We start from the raw sequence: 16,567 nt of genomic DNA, 5'->3' as shown, positions 1-16,567 counted from the left end.
ATTGCCTAAGCCTGAGAGGAAAATTCTCCCTCCTAATATTCACATGACTGTGAGATTCAGTGCTGGATGGCTGCTTTAATGTTACCTCAGACGGTGGGTCTATGTGATGAATTATAGACAATAGGTTGAGGGCAGCCAACAGTGCATTTATGACAGATAATAAATGTGCACTGCCAAACCAAGCCAATTGAAGTGTGCCGGTCTGGAATGGAAAAAGAAAGAGAAAAGGAGTTCATAGGCAAAAATTGTGATATTGTGTCAACACTTTATTATGCATCACCACCATGCAAAATCACTGCTATGAACTTGCTCAAAAATCAAACTAGATATATTTCACACATTTATGATTTTAGATTGGCTTGCCACTTTTCCCCAAAGTGACCAAATAAAGTTTCACGCACACTCAGAAAATACATCAAGAGTGTGTATGTTTGGTGTGCAAATCACACAGAGACTTGTGTGTGCGAGCATTGACGCTAACAAATGAAACAATGGCAAATAATGAAAACCGTAATTCATAAACCATTGACAGTAAACACAAATTGTTCAATGCCCTTACCAGTGTAAACCTTTGACTTTGAGTGATTTGGAAGTCTCTGTGTTACATCTTTTTCACTGTATCTTAAAACACTTTCAGGACCAATCCATCTTATATCTAATTGACAGTTTATATGTAGACAGCGTACATATTCATCACCTCCCAGCATCAGATTTAATGAGTTTAACCTCATTTGTCCAGTGAAGACAGGTGTGTTTTGTTGTTAGCTACATGCTGCATTGACAGTTTGAATGAGCTCATTTGAGAGGTCATCCAATCAGCTAAGGCATGTGTGCGTTATAATCACTAATGTATCAAATAAAATCTGATCAGCCTGCGCCGAAAAACAAGTCAAAAAACAATACAAAAGCCACTTGACAGCAACAGTAAGAAATCAGTGGACTAGTGGATAAATCTGGAGTTATACACTTATAAAATATTGCAAATTTTACCATCTATAATTTCACCTCCAACCCAGGTTTGTATCTTAAATCAGAAGACAAACAAACACGTAAACCTGGTTCGCTGTTTGCAGAAAGAATTTGAAAGAATCAGGTTTGCCGCCCTGAACTAACAGTGTAGTTGTACATTTGCTTCACAACTCATATCAAAAGGCTAAAATAAGAAATAAATCCCCAAAGTCGTGTGGTTTTTATGGCACCTGTGGTGTAATAGACAGCTCACTAATTAATCTCTTTACATCAGCTCACAGTATGACCTTAAATATGTGGTTGGTTAAAAAATATATCTTTACATAAATGTATTCTATGGTTGGATTCGGCCACTTATTCAACTTAAATTCCTCATGTCTTCAGTGCTCTGTACCGTCAGCCCAGTGTCGTCTCATCCAGTGTATTGTTGCTTTTCATATTGCTCACCTGTAAAGGACACAGAACGTTACTGACAGCAACGCGCCAAACATCTTATCCCAAATGTGCTACCTGAAGACGGGGAGACCAGGGACAGTCGTAACAAGGGATGGTTGTAAAACCCTGAATTTCTTCAATCAGAAACAAGTTAAGGCTCATTTATTTAGACGTTCTGTCTATATTCTGTGTTCATTTTGTCCATATTTGTGCACATTTTCTAAAAGCTAATGGATATGGACGAAACGCAGCAGTACCACCGGAGATAGTGAAGGCAGTGTAGTGTATTTTAAGCGAGATACGACCGTAGGAGATGATGAAGACATTTTTAAAATGGTGAACAGAACAAATCAGTTATACGGTGAAAAGAATTCTTTGTCCACATACTACAATGTATTTAATGGCCTCACAGACAACCGCCGTTTACTTTTGGCTCTGCCCTGCGGTGCCATCTACTGGCTGTATCTATGCCATCATAAAAGACACATGAAGTTATGGATGTGTAAATAAAACGTATTTATTTTCTTGCGTAAAGGGAGTATAAATGAGCTCTTAGAGTGATTACACTCACTCTACACATGCTCAGCTAGATTGTCTTCTTGCTTACAAAAAAATAAGCCACATTTGAAACTCCCAGACAAAGTTACACACAAAAGTGTTTTTTTTAAAGGTAAAATTTAACTTTACTATCAGGCATATTTTTGGGATGCTGTCCTGAGATCAAATGTCTTGGAATCCAAACAATTAATCAATCAATCAATCAATTTTATTTATAAAGCCCAATATCACAAGTAACAATTTGCCTCACAGGGCTTTACAGCATGCGACATCCCTCTGTCCTTTGGACTCTCGCAGCGGATAAGGAAAAACTCCACAAAAAAACCCTTTAACAGGGGAAAAAAACAGTAGAAACCTCAGGAAGAGCAACTGAGGAGGGATCCCTCTTCCAGGACGGACAGACGTGCAATAGATGTCGTACAGAACAGATCAACATAATAAGTTAACAGTAATCTGTATGACACAATGAGACAGAAAGAGAGACAGAGAGAGAGACAGAGACAGAGAGAGAGAGACAGAGACAGAGAGAGAGTATTATTAGAATCACTGTTTTTTAAAGCTAAAAACAGAAACGACAAACGTGTTAAATAAGCTGTCAGGCTAGTTGACATGAGGTGAAAACGTGGCTGGTCAACAGAGATGGCCGTAACGCCTTGTTAAAATCATCCCTGACCCAAGTACTTCCTCCCCGGCAATGGGAAAGAAATGTGTAACATGCAGCGTTGAGCATCTGCACCAGGGTATGAAATTAACAAAATATTTTGGGGGCAATTTTGGCCCCCACGGTCTAAAAAATGTAATTATGTTCTAACAATAAGCACATGAAAAGCAAATTCAATCAGTTTAAATGTGATGATTTAACCATTAATCTACTGATAGCAGTACTAATGTTTCACCACATTACAGTTACTTTTACTGTTAAAAAGGCCAAATTACTATAAATTCCTTAGATGCAATCCTGGAAGTAAGTTAATTTAAAATTTAACATTCATTCTACCTTAATTTTTCATTAATTTGTCATTGTGTAGACACAGATCACCCAAGAAATGGTTAGTTTATAATTATGGTACAGCAAAGCCCCCTCCCCTTCTCTGTCAGATTGCTCTCACGTAATCAGTGCAATCTCGTTGATTATGTCTGGAAAATGAGTTGTAGACGTGACGGTAAATTAATTTAATGAAAATAAAATTATACTTTAATGTCAGATTGTAATACTGTTAAAAATATAAATACATATAGTTGTTTCGAAAACTTGGGGGGCAATTTTGGCCCCCGGAACATGGCTTTTGGGGGCATTCTTGGATAAATTGCGGGCCAAATGGCCCGTGGCCCTTGCTAATTTCTGACACTGATCTGCACGCAGCATCACCATGGACCACTGTGGGCACTAGATGTACGAGGGGTGCAGCCCGCTCTGCTAAACCTGTCGTGCACGAGATGACAGATTATTAAAGTAAGGGAGAGAAGAGGGAGACGTGGTGTGAGGAAACATGTTGGCCCTTAGCTTGTAATAAATGATTTAATATAGTGGTTCCCAACTGGTGGGTTGCGGTCCAAAAGTTGATCACGGGTCCATTCTGAATGGACAAATTAGCTTATCTGGATCTTTATTTGAAATCCAGTGAATTTCTACCACAGAAGTTTTATTTTGAAGTGCTGTTTCCTGCTTTAGAGTGACTGACTAACACATAGCTACTTGACAGAGACACCAAACTACACAAGTATGACGCTGAATTTTTTAAACAGTATAAACCTTTAACTAACGACTAAGGAGAAATCTGGAGCATGTGGCTGAATCAGTTGGGAACCACAGCTTTATTATTAAAAACAAATATTACAATATATAAAATATAATTTTTTCACGGTGGAAATTCAAGTTTGGGCCCAAAACTGCTGCAAGGGTTCATTTCTGGTTCATAAATTTCAATCAGTTTTGCAGCCTGTACAGATTTCATAAAACCCCACACATCAAACACAACACATCAAAGTTTATAATTTAGCAAGTTAGCTATTCCAGTCCAAGTGATTTTTGATTTATTGGGAAAAAGTGTTACAGCTGTCCACGGTCTCCCCTACTCAAATAGAAACCTGACCAAACACTTATCCAGGTTTCTGATCACTGTCTGTAAAATGGGCGAGTGCCTCCTCCAGTACAACTTTTGTTTTCAGTTAGTCATTAAAAAAGACACTGTAATAATGAACTACATGTAAAAGTGAAAGTAAAAGTCTGACAGTAACACAAAGGATATATTTCATTGTTTCAGATGCTTACCAGTCACCTGGACTAACACAGTCACTGCTGCAGCGTCACCTGTACCACACAACCAAAACACACGCAGCAGGTCAGAATAAATACTGACAAGGTGTAATTTAATCCCTCAGAACAAATAATATGCCACCCTCTCCTAGAAGGCTAAAACTCACCATGCAGGTTTTGTCTGGTTCCTGCCTATGCTTCATTAGCTCCTCTAACTTGAGCTCGTCCTCCAGCTGCTGCTCCAGATCGTTCTCAAAGCTCTCCTCCGCAGCGCTGGCACTTCTGTGACAGATAACGAGCACTTTTAAGCTAAGACGTGAGATCAGAGGTGAACCTGAAAACTGGAGGTATTGTGACAGAAGACAGGGCTGCGGTCGAATGGTCTTTTTTGCTTAGGAAGGTTCCTAACTGGGTGAAATGACCCAGAAGTATCGAAGGGGCAGCCGTGACAAGAGCTCGTCAAAGAGGAAGGTGCTTCAATGCCTCCTTTTTATCTCCTTTAGCACAGAATACACTGGACCACCCTTTATGAAATGAAAGATAATGTTCTCCAAAATGGTACAAAAGCAAGTTACATCCTGCTGTGTATGTGATGAGTACCTTGGTTTATACGTGAAGAAGGGATCTGAAGAGGTTGTGGCCAACAGGTCACCACGTCCAAAGTCTGAATCTGCAGTGCTCTCAGTCTCACTTCCACCCTCTGTGGGATGACATATTTTAAATTAATCTTTGTACAAAAAACTCAGAAAGCATAACACCAACTTTTTCCATTGCTTCCTACCTGAATTGAGTTCCTTAACAAGCGATGACATTGTGTTGGTGATGGAGTCAGCAGCAATGAGCAGGTCGTTTCTCAGATTTCTCCTTGGACCTACAACAAACACAGAAAAGTTTCACTTCCAACTAAACTTTACATATCCATAACCAGGTGCTTGCTTTTCTCTGTGCGACTGTGTTACCCTGAGCAAAGGCCTCCTGAACGTCCCCTCCCACACCCATTAGTGAATCCTGAGGTGTGTGCGTTGGGGTCGTGCCGGCGGAGTCTGAGAGGATCGGTGTGGGGATCGGCCGGCTGATGGTGTGGCTGGGGGAAGAGCGTGGAGAGCCGGGACCCTGAGTCTGCAACACACACACACGCACACACACACACACACACACCGCTTTACATGCTTACAGAGATGGATGGATGTGCTTTATTGATCCTAAATTGGGAAATTCTTGTGTTACAGCAGCAGGTTATGTAGGCATTGCACGCTCAGGCTGGCACCAGGGTGTCTACAGGTATAACAACAGTTGGGTGAGTTTAAGTTTAATATGTTTACTGTAAAAAGAAAACAAAACTTCTATTTATTATTGCAATTCTTTGGTCTGTCCATTGATCATAAGCAGCCATTGGGTCTGTCAGGCTGGAGAAATTTTTGCGACCAAAAATATTTAAGACCAATTGAATCTGACTTTTTAATGCCTTATATTAAGAAATATTAAGATATTAATATTAAGAAAACTTAATTAAAGACATCTTAAGACTCTTTAAGGACCTGTAGACACCCTGTGGCACAATATCAGAATTTCACTACACTATTATTGTGGCCAAAGGAGTTCTCAATAAAAATTTTATTGCGAAATCTACAGACATTTTGAAAATAATAATAAAAAAAAATGCTATCAGTCAAATTCATCTTTAATTTTATTAATTGTGTGTTTTGTCTCTTTTTTTTTTTTGCAAATACAAGTGTAGGAAGGTGGAAAGACAGCGTTTAACCACAACTAATAACAATAACAGCAAAATAAATTTGCTCGGGATCAGTAATTGTCTCCATAACTGAGGAGACATTCAGCAGCCAGGCGTTCCTCGATTATCTGTTTGGGAGCAGCTGAGATTGTCACTACATTGAGAATAGGTGGTCCACCTTAACAGTCCACCTTAAGGGAGCCTGGTCAGTTTCCAATGTGAGGCAAACTTTGCTCGCTAACTTCAGAGCTAACTCCTGTCACTTTAATCAGCAGACAGCAAACAAGACATGAGCACTTGGCTCTGGTCTTGAGGAGTTGTAGCATTTATTTACCGACTAATAGCCTGAACTTAACATTTAACGTTAACGCAGCAGCCTTGGTGTCACGCAACACTGTCACATATACGCGCTTTCCCAGCTGCACGCTTGCTACACACACAACCTGGCACTGAAACGAGGCACTGAAATCTGCATTTTGATTTATTTCTGGTGGGTACTGGTCGTATAGGAACAGGTGGCATACTGGCACCAGGTAAATGGTAAATGCTATTGTAGTTGGGAGAAGTCATCTCAAGATAAAGTTATGTGTGGCAAAATTCCTGTAACAGTCCTGTAACGTTATCCCCACCACTCGCAGATGCCATGTCTCTAATCTCAGCTGCATCTTCCACCAGTAGAGACTGACCTCTGGTGGTGCATGTTGTGCACTACACTACAATACAGCATCTCCATATCAGTTTAATGGAAAGAGGAGCATCTGTATTTCTTACGGTATTGAAAATCATACCTTCGGGATTTGTAAATACTCTGAAATACTGTAATATCTTAATACCGATATATATCCATAGAATTAACAAGTGCGTCTGTGTTGCCATTGTTAACAGATAAAACCATGCTGTAAAAGACTGTAAGAAGACTGTGACATTACCCGAGTCAAAAGGTTCCTATTAAAGCAAACTGTCCACCAATAATGCACCAAATAACTGTTTTCATTTCAGCTCTCAAATCACAGCAAAGAATCTCAAATCAAACTCCAAAAGACAGCCACAAACCATTCAGTTCAACATTTTTTTTTTGGTCAACAGAGAATCTAATTTGTCCTTAAAGTACACCACAATAGCTTTGTAAGTAACAAACACTGCACACATGCTACAGATGGACAATAAATGGAGTCACGTCAGTACTGTTCAGAAAACTCAGCATGCTGTTAAAACAGATTTTCTCTCCGAGAGCTATTCCAATTATTCCCACAGACCAAACCACCAGTTGCCGTCGGGTGAAAAACTTTGTGTCTGAAATTTGGAGATACATTGTGTTCACCAGACGACAACAAAGCATTCCCTCCAAACATGCAATCATTTTGAACCCAAGTGTAATTTCAGCCACTCTTTGCTTCACAGTTTTCACACTTACAGCTTGTTTCCGTTCCTCCTCCAACTGAAAAACAATATTTTATGGCTCATGAAACAACAGCCACATTACATCGGGTATTTCCAAAAGAAAATCCAATCCGTAATTCCTCCAGGACGTGACAAGCATGTGGCTTCCTCATGCAAGTTTAATGGATTAACATTGATCCTTTTAGCCTAATTAGATTGATATCCCCCCCACTTAAGCCAGTATAGTGAGCAGTATATGGAGGCTTTGAGGAACTCCCACCTTGTCGGCTGCAGAAGATATTCTCGCAGCAAAGGTTATCCTCTTTAGAGGGGGGGTAGACATGTTGTCTTGTCAGGTGTGATGGAGCATAATCCCAAGATCAGTATCCTGCTCTTAAATCGTCTGTCTGGACTCTTGGATAAAAAGGCCATGTGTGACATCATTTACAAAAACGTGCATGAGAAAGGGCACTTAATAAATTCAATTCAATTTTATTGATAAAGCCCAAAATCACGAATCACAGTTTGCCTCAGAGGGCTTTACAGCATACGACATCCCTCTGCCTTTTATTGATCGTATAGCTAAGGATAGACATAGGGCACATAATCTACCAGGTGAGTTAGAGGTCTGAACTGCTGAAACGTTTTAATTTTGATCAGTCACCTCATTACAGAAAAGTATCATAACTGCTTGTCTGATCTTAACTAAATTTTCAAAGATAGGAAATGTCCTATCTTCCTATTACAGATGTAATTCCTGTCCTATCTCAGACATCCTATTCTATCTTAACTTCGAAACCTGAAATATAACTGTAAATTTGATTCATCAATCGGCACTCGTCCTCTCACGCCTGTATCTATATTTAGAATGTACCCGTAGGCTACTCGAGATGGACGAGCCATAATATCAACAGCTCTTACTTAGCATTGGCTAGCTAGCTTGCTATCATCGATAAAACGACCGCCTTGTGGTTGTGTGCCTTCGCCAACCAGTCAAGCTGCAGTCACAGATTACATCCATGTCATTCCAGACTCATATGTAGCCATGATGGTCGACGATACTTCAAATATGGATGTTGCCGCAAAGAAGCTACAAATTCTTTTTTTTTTTTTAAAAGGGAAATTTTGGTTCATTTCAACCTGTCTCCTATCGTCCTAAATTTGTTTCAAGTCACTAGTGACATAAAAATAATAGTTAGCATGTTAGCCGTTAGCCTAGATACAGCCGGGGCGCATAGTAGCGTCAGACCTGTTAAAACATAAGTGAACGGGCAATCTTCAAGTGCAAAGTTAGTCCACTAAACAAGCTTTTTTTCCACAAAGACCGCCTCATATCGTTAGGATAAATGTCAGAGAACATATAGAAAACAACATGTAAACGTGTTGTCTTACCTTACCGGTGTGCTGCCATGTTTGTTTACCATTTAGCTCTGCTTTCCAAAGTGAGGCCAAAATATTGCAAGAACAAGCAGCAGCAGCTGGAAGGCAGAACCGGACAGTAGCCTGAAAAGTTCATTCATTTATTTTATGAAAGATTTATAGAATAATGGCTGACTTTTTGCCAGACTTCGACTTTGTGGAGGAGGAATTTGATTTTGCAGAGTTTGATGGCCGCCCTTATTTATTTGAGCCAGAATACGCTGACGAAGAGCTTCGTGAAATTGAAGAACGGAGGAGGAGAGAGAGAGAGGCGCAACAGGAGGACGAGGACGAGAGAGGAGGAATGGCTGCTGCAAGGCTGCGTAGCTCTAAAGATTGGTGGTGTACCTGTGAATGCTGTGCCCCAGTGCCCACAGAAGAGGAATGCCTCTGTTGCAAGGAATGGGACCGGTTACAGCCTTATTTTCAAGGTCTGGATGTGACCGAGGACAAGACACCTCCACCTGGAGTAGTATCCAACTGGGCTTTATCTAGAGCTCGCGAGATTTCAGGCACGGTATGAGATCACTGCTTGTTCTCGCGATATTTTGGCCGCGCTTTGGAAAGCAGAGCTAAATGGTAAACAAACATGGCACCACACCGGTAAGGTAAGACAACACGTTTACATGTGGTTTTCTATATGTTCTCTGACATTTATCCTAATGATATGAGGTGGTCTTTGTGGAAAAAAAGCTTGTTTAGTGGACTAACTTTGCACTTGAAGGTTGCCCGTTCACTTACGTTCTAACAGGTCTGACGCTACTATGCGCCCCGGCTGTATCTAGGCTAATGGCTAACATGCTAACTATTATTTTTATGTCACTAGTCACTTGAAACAAATTTAGGACGATAGGAGACAGGTTGAAATAAACCGAAATTTCCCTTTAAGATATTTTTTTGGGCATTTTTGCCTTTAATTGATACGAGAGCTAAGCATGAAAGGGGGAGAGAGAGAGGGAGTGACATGCAGCAAAGGGCCACAGGCTGGAGTCGAGCCCGGGCTGCTGCGGCAACAGTCTTGTACATGGGGTGCCTGCTCTATCCACTAAGCCACTGATGCCCCAGAAGCTACAAATTCTAAAACATGGATGCTTCACACACATTTTCAACTCTAATGGCTAGAAAATTGTTACTGCAGAACATGATGATGACACAATGAAGCTGACCTTTGACCTTCTGGTTATAAAATGTCATCACTTCATCATTTTATTCTGTTCGACATTTCTATGAGTTATGGCTTAAATCATGTTTTGTGAGGTCACAGTGACTTTTACCACCAAAATCTAATCAGTTCAATCTAATCAATCTAATCACCAAGTTGACATTGGTGCCAAATTTGAGGAAATTCCCTCGAGGCCTTCTTGAGAGACTGCGTTCACGAAAATGGGACAGACAAACGTACTCACGACTTGGGGCGCCTGGCAGCTCAGTGGGTAGAGCAGGCGCCCCATGCACAAAGGCTGTGTCCTTGCCGCAGAGGTCGTGAGCTTGATTCTGGCTCACAGGCCCCTGCTGCATGTCACCTCTCCCTTTCATGCTTAATACTCTGTCCTGTCCATTAAAGGCAAAAAAACCCCCAAAGATCTTAAAAAAAACACAGTGTCTCTGACCATGGCTGTCACCAGCGTAAAAACATGGGTGTTCAGTTTAAGGTACGAGAAGTCGGAGGCATGAGACCTGTTGGTGGGGGAGAATTGTTCATCTCAATTATTTATTCACTATTTATCAACATATTTATCATTATAATCATTATATTTCATTTTGTGCCTCACTTTCATTGTCACCATGGAGACCTAACTGCTGCCATTTTTTGGCAGTTAATTTCTAATTAGGACAGGATCTATGGCATCCTAATTAGGATCCCTAACTTGGGAAATCCTGTTCTGTAATAGCCAAAATCCTGTCCCAAAATAAGGTGGGATTTTTTCCCAAATGCAGTTAGGAAACATGTTTCTGTAATACCCCAAATCCCAAGTGATAAGACAGGAATTCAGACTCTAGAAGTTTCTGTAATGAGGCCTCAGGTTAGTGACACGCAACAGCAGATATTTCACCTATAGCTCAAAATCTTAAATAACATATGTAAATGTCCTTTGCCTCTAATATATATGGTTGAAAAATGACAAAACAGGCCTCAGCAGAGATTGACTGCTACAGATGTGTGCCCTCTAATGGCCATGTTGGGTAACTGCTCACATTTCTTTCCTCTGCAAAGTGCAGTGTTTGCTCTACTTTAGCTGGAGTGATCACCCACAGCTGGGATACATTGTAAAACAAGGGAAATTAATCATCAGCCATATTGCTCATCACCTGCCTCAAAATAAGAAACACAAAACCCAAGCTACACTACACATGCTCGTGTAAATAATCTGCAAAAGATTCTGCAACAATATTACCACAGCCTTTTTATTCCCAACAGGAAACAGTATGTGTTCATTCAGTAATGATGAAGGCGTCTTATCTGTGTGTGCTGTATTTGAGTGCTGTGAAGTCACAGAGATGAAAGGCGCGTCTGTGGTACCTTGAGAAGCATCATTAGTTGCTCCAGCTGCACCATGAGTTCCCTGCGACTCTCCTGCAGAGTAGACATTCTTTGTTCAAGCTCATCTTTGCGTTGCCTAACAGAGGGAACAAGTTGTACAGTGTGATGATGCCATAATGTCACATCAACAGCAAAATGAGGAGAAAAAAACGTGTATGATGAGCATCTGTAGGCTCCAGCATATGCTGTTCATTTGTCTAGGAGGAAAGGTAAGCAATTACGATGTGTACGTTCAAGTGCAGCCTAAGCAAACGTGTCTGTTATAAACACGCCGCAGGATGAAAGAAGACAGAGTTACCTGAGAAGTCTTAGCTCAGCCAAAAGAGTGGGGTTCTGCTGACCCCTGTCAGGTGGCGGCTGGGAGGCCTCCTCGTGCTGAAGGCGCAGCCGCTGAATTTCCTGCAGGATTTCTCTGTAACAGGCATAAACAAATGAGACAGGTTAATATTTCAGGCATGGTTGGTCTGTATAACCCTGGATCAACACAAAGTACAGAGGAGCTGCATTTTGTTACAGTGCTACATGTTCTTGTATGGGCGAATTATAGGACAGTGGGCCCCTGGGCACACATATGCAAAAGGCCCCAAGACACACAGACTTTGTGGTGGTTTTGTGTCTCTTTGTTGAAGTTCTTTTGTCTCCCTGAGGTCGTTTTGTGTCTTATTGAGGTAATTCTGTGTCTTTTGTGGTCTTTCTGCATCTTTTTGTCTTCATTATGTATCTCGTTGTGGTTGTTCTGTGTCTTTTTTGGTCATTTTGTATCTCTGAGATAATTCTGTTTTCTTTTGGTCTTTTTGTATTTCTTTGAAGTATTTTTGTGTGTCTTTAAGGTAATTTTGTGTCTTTTTTTGGTCTTTTTGTGTCTCTGTGAGGTCATTTTGAGTCTCTTTACGGTAATATTGTGTCTTTTTTTTGGTCCTTTAGTGTGCCTTTTATGTAATTTTGTGTCTCATTAAGGTTATTTTGTGTCTTTTTGGGTAATTTTGTGTCTCATTAAGGTTATTTTGTGTCTTTTTGGGTAATTTTGTGTCTTTTTGAGGTCATTTTGTGTCTCTTTCAAGTAATTTCGTGTCTTTTTTGTCATTTTATATCTCCTTAAGGTCATTTTGTGTCTCTTTCAAGTAATTTTGTGTGTCTTTAAGGTAATTTTGTCTTTTTTTTGGTCATTTTGAGTCTCTTTATGGTAATATTGTGTCTTTTCTGGTCATTTGGTGTCCCTTTAATGTAATTTTGTGTCTCATTAAGGTTATTTTGTGTCTTTTTGTGTCTCTTCAGTGTAATTTTGTGTCTTTTTTTGGTCATTTTATATCTCCTTATTTTGTGTCCTTTTTGATATTTTTGTATTTCTTTAATGTAATTCTGTGTCTTTTTTCTTTGTATTTTTATGTCTCTTTGTGGTTCTTTTGCCTGTTTTCATAGTTACTTTGTGTCTCTTTGCAGTTCCTTCCTTTGCATCTATTTCTGGTCTTTCTGTGTCTCTCTATGGTCATTTTGAGTCTCCTGGTTGGCTCATGTTAATTTGACAGCCATTCAGCAGGTGAAGGTCAAGGCAACCCCTGGGCCTGTGCCCAGTAGGTTCATTCACTAATCCATCAGTGGTCCTTGGAACGACCTTCCAAATGATCATACTGTGGACTCTGTCCAAATCGGACCGTGTTTGAATCTAAACTAGAACAATGGCATCATATGTGTGTCTCACTGCAGATATACACAAATTCACATAAACAGAGAGAATTTAATTGGAAAAAACTGATTTGTTTCTTTATGACGCCTAACATAAAAAGCAAACAGCCTCTATGGCATGAACATGCTGGAGGCAATGTGGCCATACAGACGCACACTTCCTCTGGAGTTGCCCCAAAATAGAGCCATTCTGAATTCAGTATTAAATGAGGTATTATTCTTTTATATAAATATAATCTCCAACAAGTGCTCTATTTTATATAATATAACTAAAGTGGCGCTGAAGGGAGATAATTACTTGGTCAAAATCCTACTCACAGCTGGCGCTGGCAGGAAGACCATTACAAGAAACTTGAAACAGACCCACCAGACAGTCGACAGTGGTTAGATACAGTGCAGGAAAAATATGTGATGGAAAAAATGACCCCATCACTGTGACTATATAATTTCATTGACAATAATGTAAATTTTGTACAAAAGTTTGAATAAGAAAACAGTGCTGTAAACTGCATCACTAGCTGTGAACTGTGATTTCCTCTTTGCAGTTATCTGAGTTATTATATTTATGTATTTTTCATTAGTTTTTCAATTTTGTTTTCAATTGAATTTAGTTTTAACAAGAAAACAGGCACTCCAAAATAATATGGAAAACAAGGAAGGAAATATTAGGGCTTTCAAAATGTTTTGAAGCCCTGACGAAGACCTGCAATGATGATGATGCAATGATTTAGCCACTACAATAAAGGCCTTTTCAATATTTCCTTTCTTTCTTTACATTTTCTATATTTTTTGGATTGCCTTGCTGTCAATCTTGTTGTTTCCCATTCACGAGTACCCGACACAAGGTTTTGATCTACGTTTGTCGTCCCTCTCTTTTTCTGAATTTCGTTTCATTTGGTTTCCACAGTTGGTTTGCTTGTTTCATTTTAGATTTATTGATTTAAAATGTCTCTTTTTGTTAAGTTTTTATTTGTTTCAGTACTAGTTTTAGTTTTTTTTTTTATTATTATTATAACACGGGGATGTTTGTCAGGGGCAACATGAGTTTTACAATATCAACACGAGACTTTGTCAAGGCAATTGACTCACATGTAGACGTCCAGGTCTCAATAAACATATCCACCAATCTCTCCTGATATTTGTTGTGTTGACAAATGTGACAAAATTAAGTAAGACTAAAACATAAGATATAAACTAAAACTTGAGATTTCCTCTAGGTTTTTATTTTAATTAGTTTTGTGAGGAAAACAATATTGTTTCAGTTTGTTTCCTTTCTTTTTTTTTAATCTAATTTTCATGTTTATTTCAGTTAACTATTTCTTTCACACAGTTTTTGATTTTATTCAGTTTAGCAAACTATAACACCTTGGTATGTGTGAAGGCAGTAAAAACTGAAGTTAGGAAAAAAAATAAACCTGCAATAACTGATTTGTTTTTGCCACTTGGGGGCAGTGGAAACAAGTTGTGAACATTTTATCACCTCAGTTATTAACACAGTCAACAGATACGGAGCAACATCAATCCGTGTCCATCTGATGAATTTAAGTCCCATATTCACTCTCTTTCAGCTGGTTTCATCGCTACTAACTCCTGAGGGAAATATTTTGCGCTTTAACTTCTACATACTCCACTATGTTCACCAGCTAGTTTCTAACTTTGCAATTTGCTTAGAAAAAACATTAAAGAGCAGAGAGAGTGACCCAAAACAGCAAAGATACTGGGCCTAAAACTAAACCAATGAGGTGAAACACGTTTTGGATTTTTTTCACAACAGATATTTTGCTTAAAGCACAGTGCTACTAACAACATTAAACATGTCTCCGTTCTATTCGAGCCATGACAGTGTGACAGTGAGCCTATAAAGCTCTGCAGAGCTGAAGGTAACTGCACAGTCAGGTGATAACTCTCTGCGGGCTCCTCACCACATGAGACCGCCCGCCGTCATATACATGTGGTCACGTGATCCGCTGTTGATATAAAAATATTAAATTATAGCTGCATTAAAACCTTCATATTGTTCACTGTTGCCTGTAATTGAACTTTTGTCTCCACTTTGGTTTCATTATTCACGATTATTTATAGATGTAATTTTAATGTTTAATTTGCTGTTACTCTCAGTGGTAAGTCTTTACTGCTTTTCTATTTTACTTATTTTTTAACTTAGTTTTTGTTCCAGTTTTAGCAACTTATAAAATCGTATTCACAATTTTGCCTACTTTTTTTATTTTTTCAGCTGTAACTATATGGTTTGTAGATAATTTTGCACAAATAGAAATAAATTAGGAAATTAAATACTATAATAAATACTTAAAACACATCAGCTTTAAGTATTGTAATGGTTTGAGCAGACTAGATGCTCAAATTAGAAAAAAAGGATGAATAATAATACAAAGAAAGCAAAGGAGAGGAGAGAAAAAAGGGTTGGAGGGTCAGGAACGGGAGTTGTGTGTGGATGTGTGTCGTGGCGTGAAGACAGTGTTACAGGCCTTGACCTGCTTCGCATAATCTGATATTCATTGGCCTGTAATTTATAAAGTTCACATACAGTTACTTATCTCCTTAAAAATGTTAATGTTTTATTAGGTTCCAATCCTGAACATTTCTAATAATAACAATGGCAGTGTTCATGCTGCATGAATGTGCTCTGAGGTCTGTTTATTTTGTCAGACCAGGAACTTGTTTATTCTCAAGGTGAATTTCTTGTTGTGGAGTCGAAAAAAAAAAACAAAAAGAAGAGACAAGACAAACAGAAGAGAGCTGAACAGCATCACCAAAGCAGTCATCCCTAACCTGTTTTTGCTCTCGAGCTCGGCAATGAGCTGCCTCTGCTGTTTGTTGGCATCCAGAGAGCAGGGGAGGTCTGTGGGGATCCTCTGCTGTTGAGCCTGTCGGAGAAACCAAGCAAGAGACATCACGTGAGCCGGCTCTACCTCTGGATGATGTCATCCATTACCTTATCTCATATCTCACAGGAAGGAGAATAAAACAGTCAAGTCACCAGCCATCCATCAAGAGCATAAACAGGTCTGGTTAGAAACGAGCACCACCTGTAAATCCCTTCATCATCGTCACAATAAAAGCACTGAAACTCTCACAGGTAGAGTCGCAGCGTGTGTTAAACCTTCTTCTCATCAACAACAGACTTTTGGCAGTAGATGCTGATGAAAAACTGTGAGCAGTAAATGTCTTATACATATATATATATATCTCACCGCAGCATCAGCAGCCAGTCTAGCAGCATAGCGGGCGATGAGACTGTGCTCTTCATCTTGATGGTTACTGCTCTCCAGCAAACTGGTGGAGAGGAATATGGAGTCACAACACAGTTACTACACAGCTACGCAGACATAAAACCATGCAGGAAGACAAAGCAAAAACCGAAGAAACTCCAAGCAGTCAGATTAGTTGTTTGGCAGGAAAGCTTGATAAGTTTCACAGCAGAGCCAACAGTGTAACCATGATAAGCTATTTATGTAAAACCACAAAAGCAGGAATGAAGTTGGGTTATTACATAAAAGTGAAGTAATCATTCGCTTTGTATTTAAAGCACAGAGAGGTTACTTATTACAGTCTGATCACTGATGAAGTCAAA

The 16,567-nt window shown here is 39.5% G+C and overlaps 1 protein-coding gene across 11 annotated transcripts in view; it reads right to left on the bottom strand.

Annotated features, from left to right (window-relative positions):
• Positions 1–245: 245 nt before the first annotated feature.
• dtna (dystrobrevin, alpha) overlaps positions 246–16,567 on the bottom strand; it is a 38,944-nt gene continuing 22,622 nt past the window's right edge. For 5 of the 11 annotated variants that reach the window (XM_078173400.1, XM_078173401.1, XM_033650306.2 and 2 more), the window contains 11 exons: positions 16,188–16,269; positions 15,766–15,860; positions 11,591–11,704; positions 11,272–11,368; positions 7,366–7,389; positions 5,179–5,338; positions 5,001–5,090; positions 4,820–4,919; positions 4,387–4,501; positions 4,235–4,273; positions 246–1,416 (listed from right to left, as the gene is read on the bottom strand). In XM_078173400.1, the coding sequence (XP_078029526.1) occupies positions 4,256–4,273; positions 4,387–4,501; positions 4,820–4,919; positions 5,001–5,090; positions 5,179–5,338; positions 7,366–7,389; positions 11,272–11,368; positions 11,591–11,704; positions 15,766–15,860; positions 16,188–16,269 (895 nt within the window). In that variant the 3' untranslated portion in view covers positions 246–1,416; positions 4,235–4,255. The remainder of the gene's footprint in view (positions 1,417–4,234; positions 4,274–4,386; positions 4,502–4,819; positions 4,920–5,000; positions 5,091–5,178; positions 5,339–7,365; positions 7,390–11,271; positions 11,369–11,590; positions 11,705–15,765; positions 15,861–16,187; positions 16,270–16,567) is intronic. The other 6 variants (XM_078173402.1, XM_078173403.1, XM_033650308.2 and 3 more) reach the window with 2 other exon arrangements.

Source organism: Epinephelus lanceolatus, chromosome 12 (assembly GCF_041903045.1).
Source record: "Epinephelus lanceolatus isolate andai-2023 chromosome 12, ASM4190304v1, whole genome shotgun sequence".
In the NCBI taxonomy this organism is placed as follows: domain Eukaryota; kingdom Metazoa; phylum Chordata; class Actinopteri; order Perciformes; family Serranidae; genus Epinephelus; species Epinephelus lanceolatus.
The sequence above is the reverse complement of the archived record's forward strand: the minus strand, read 5'-3'. Positions and strand labels throughout refer to the sequence as shown.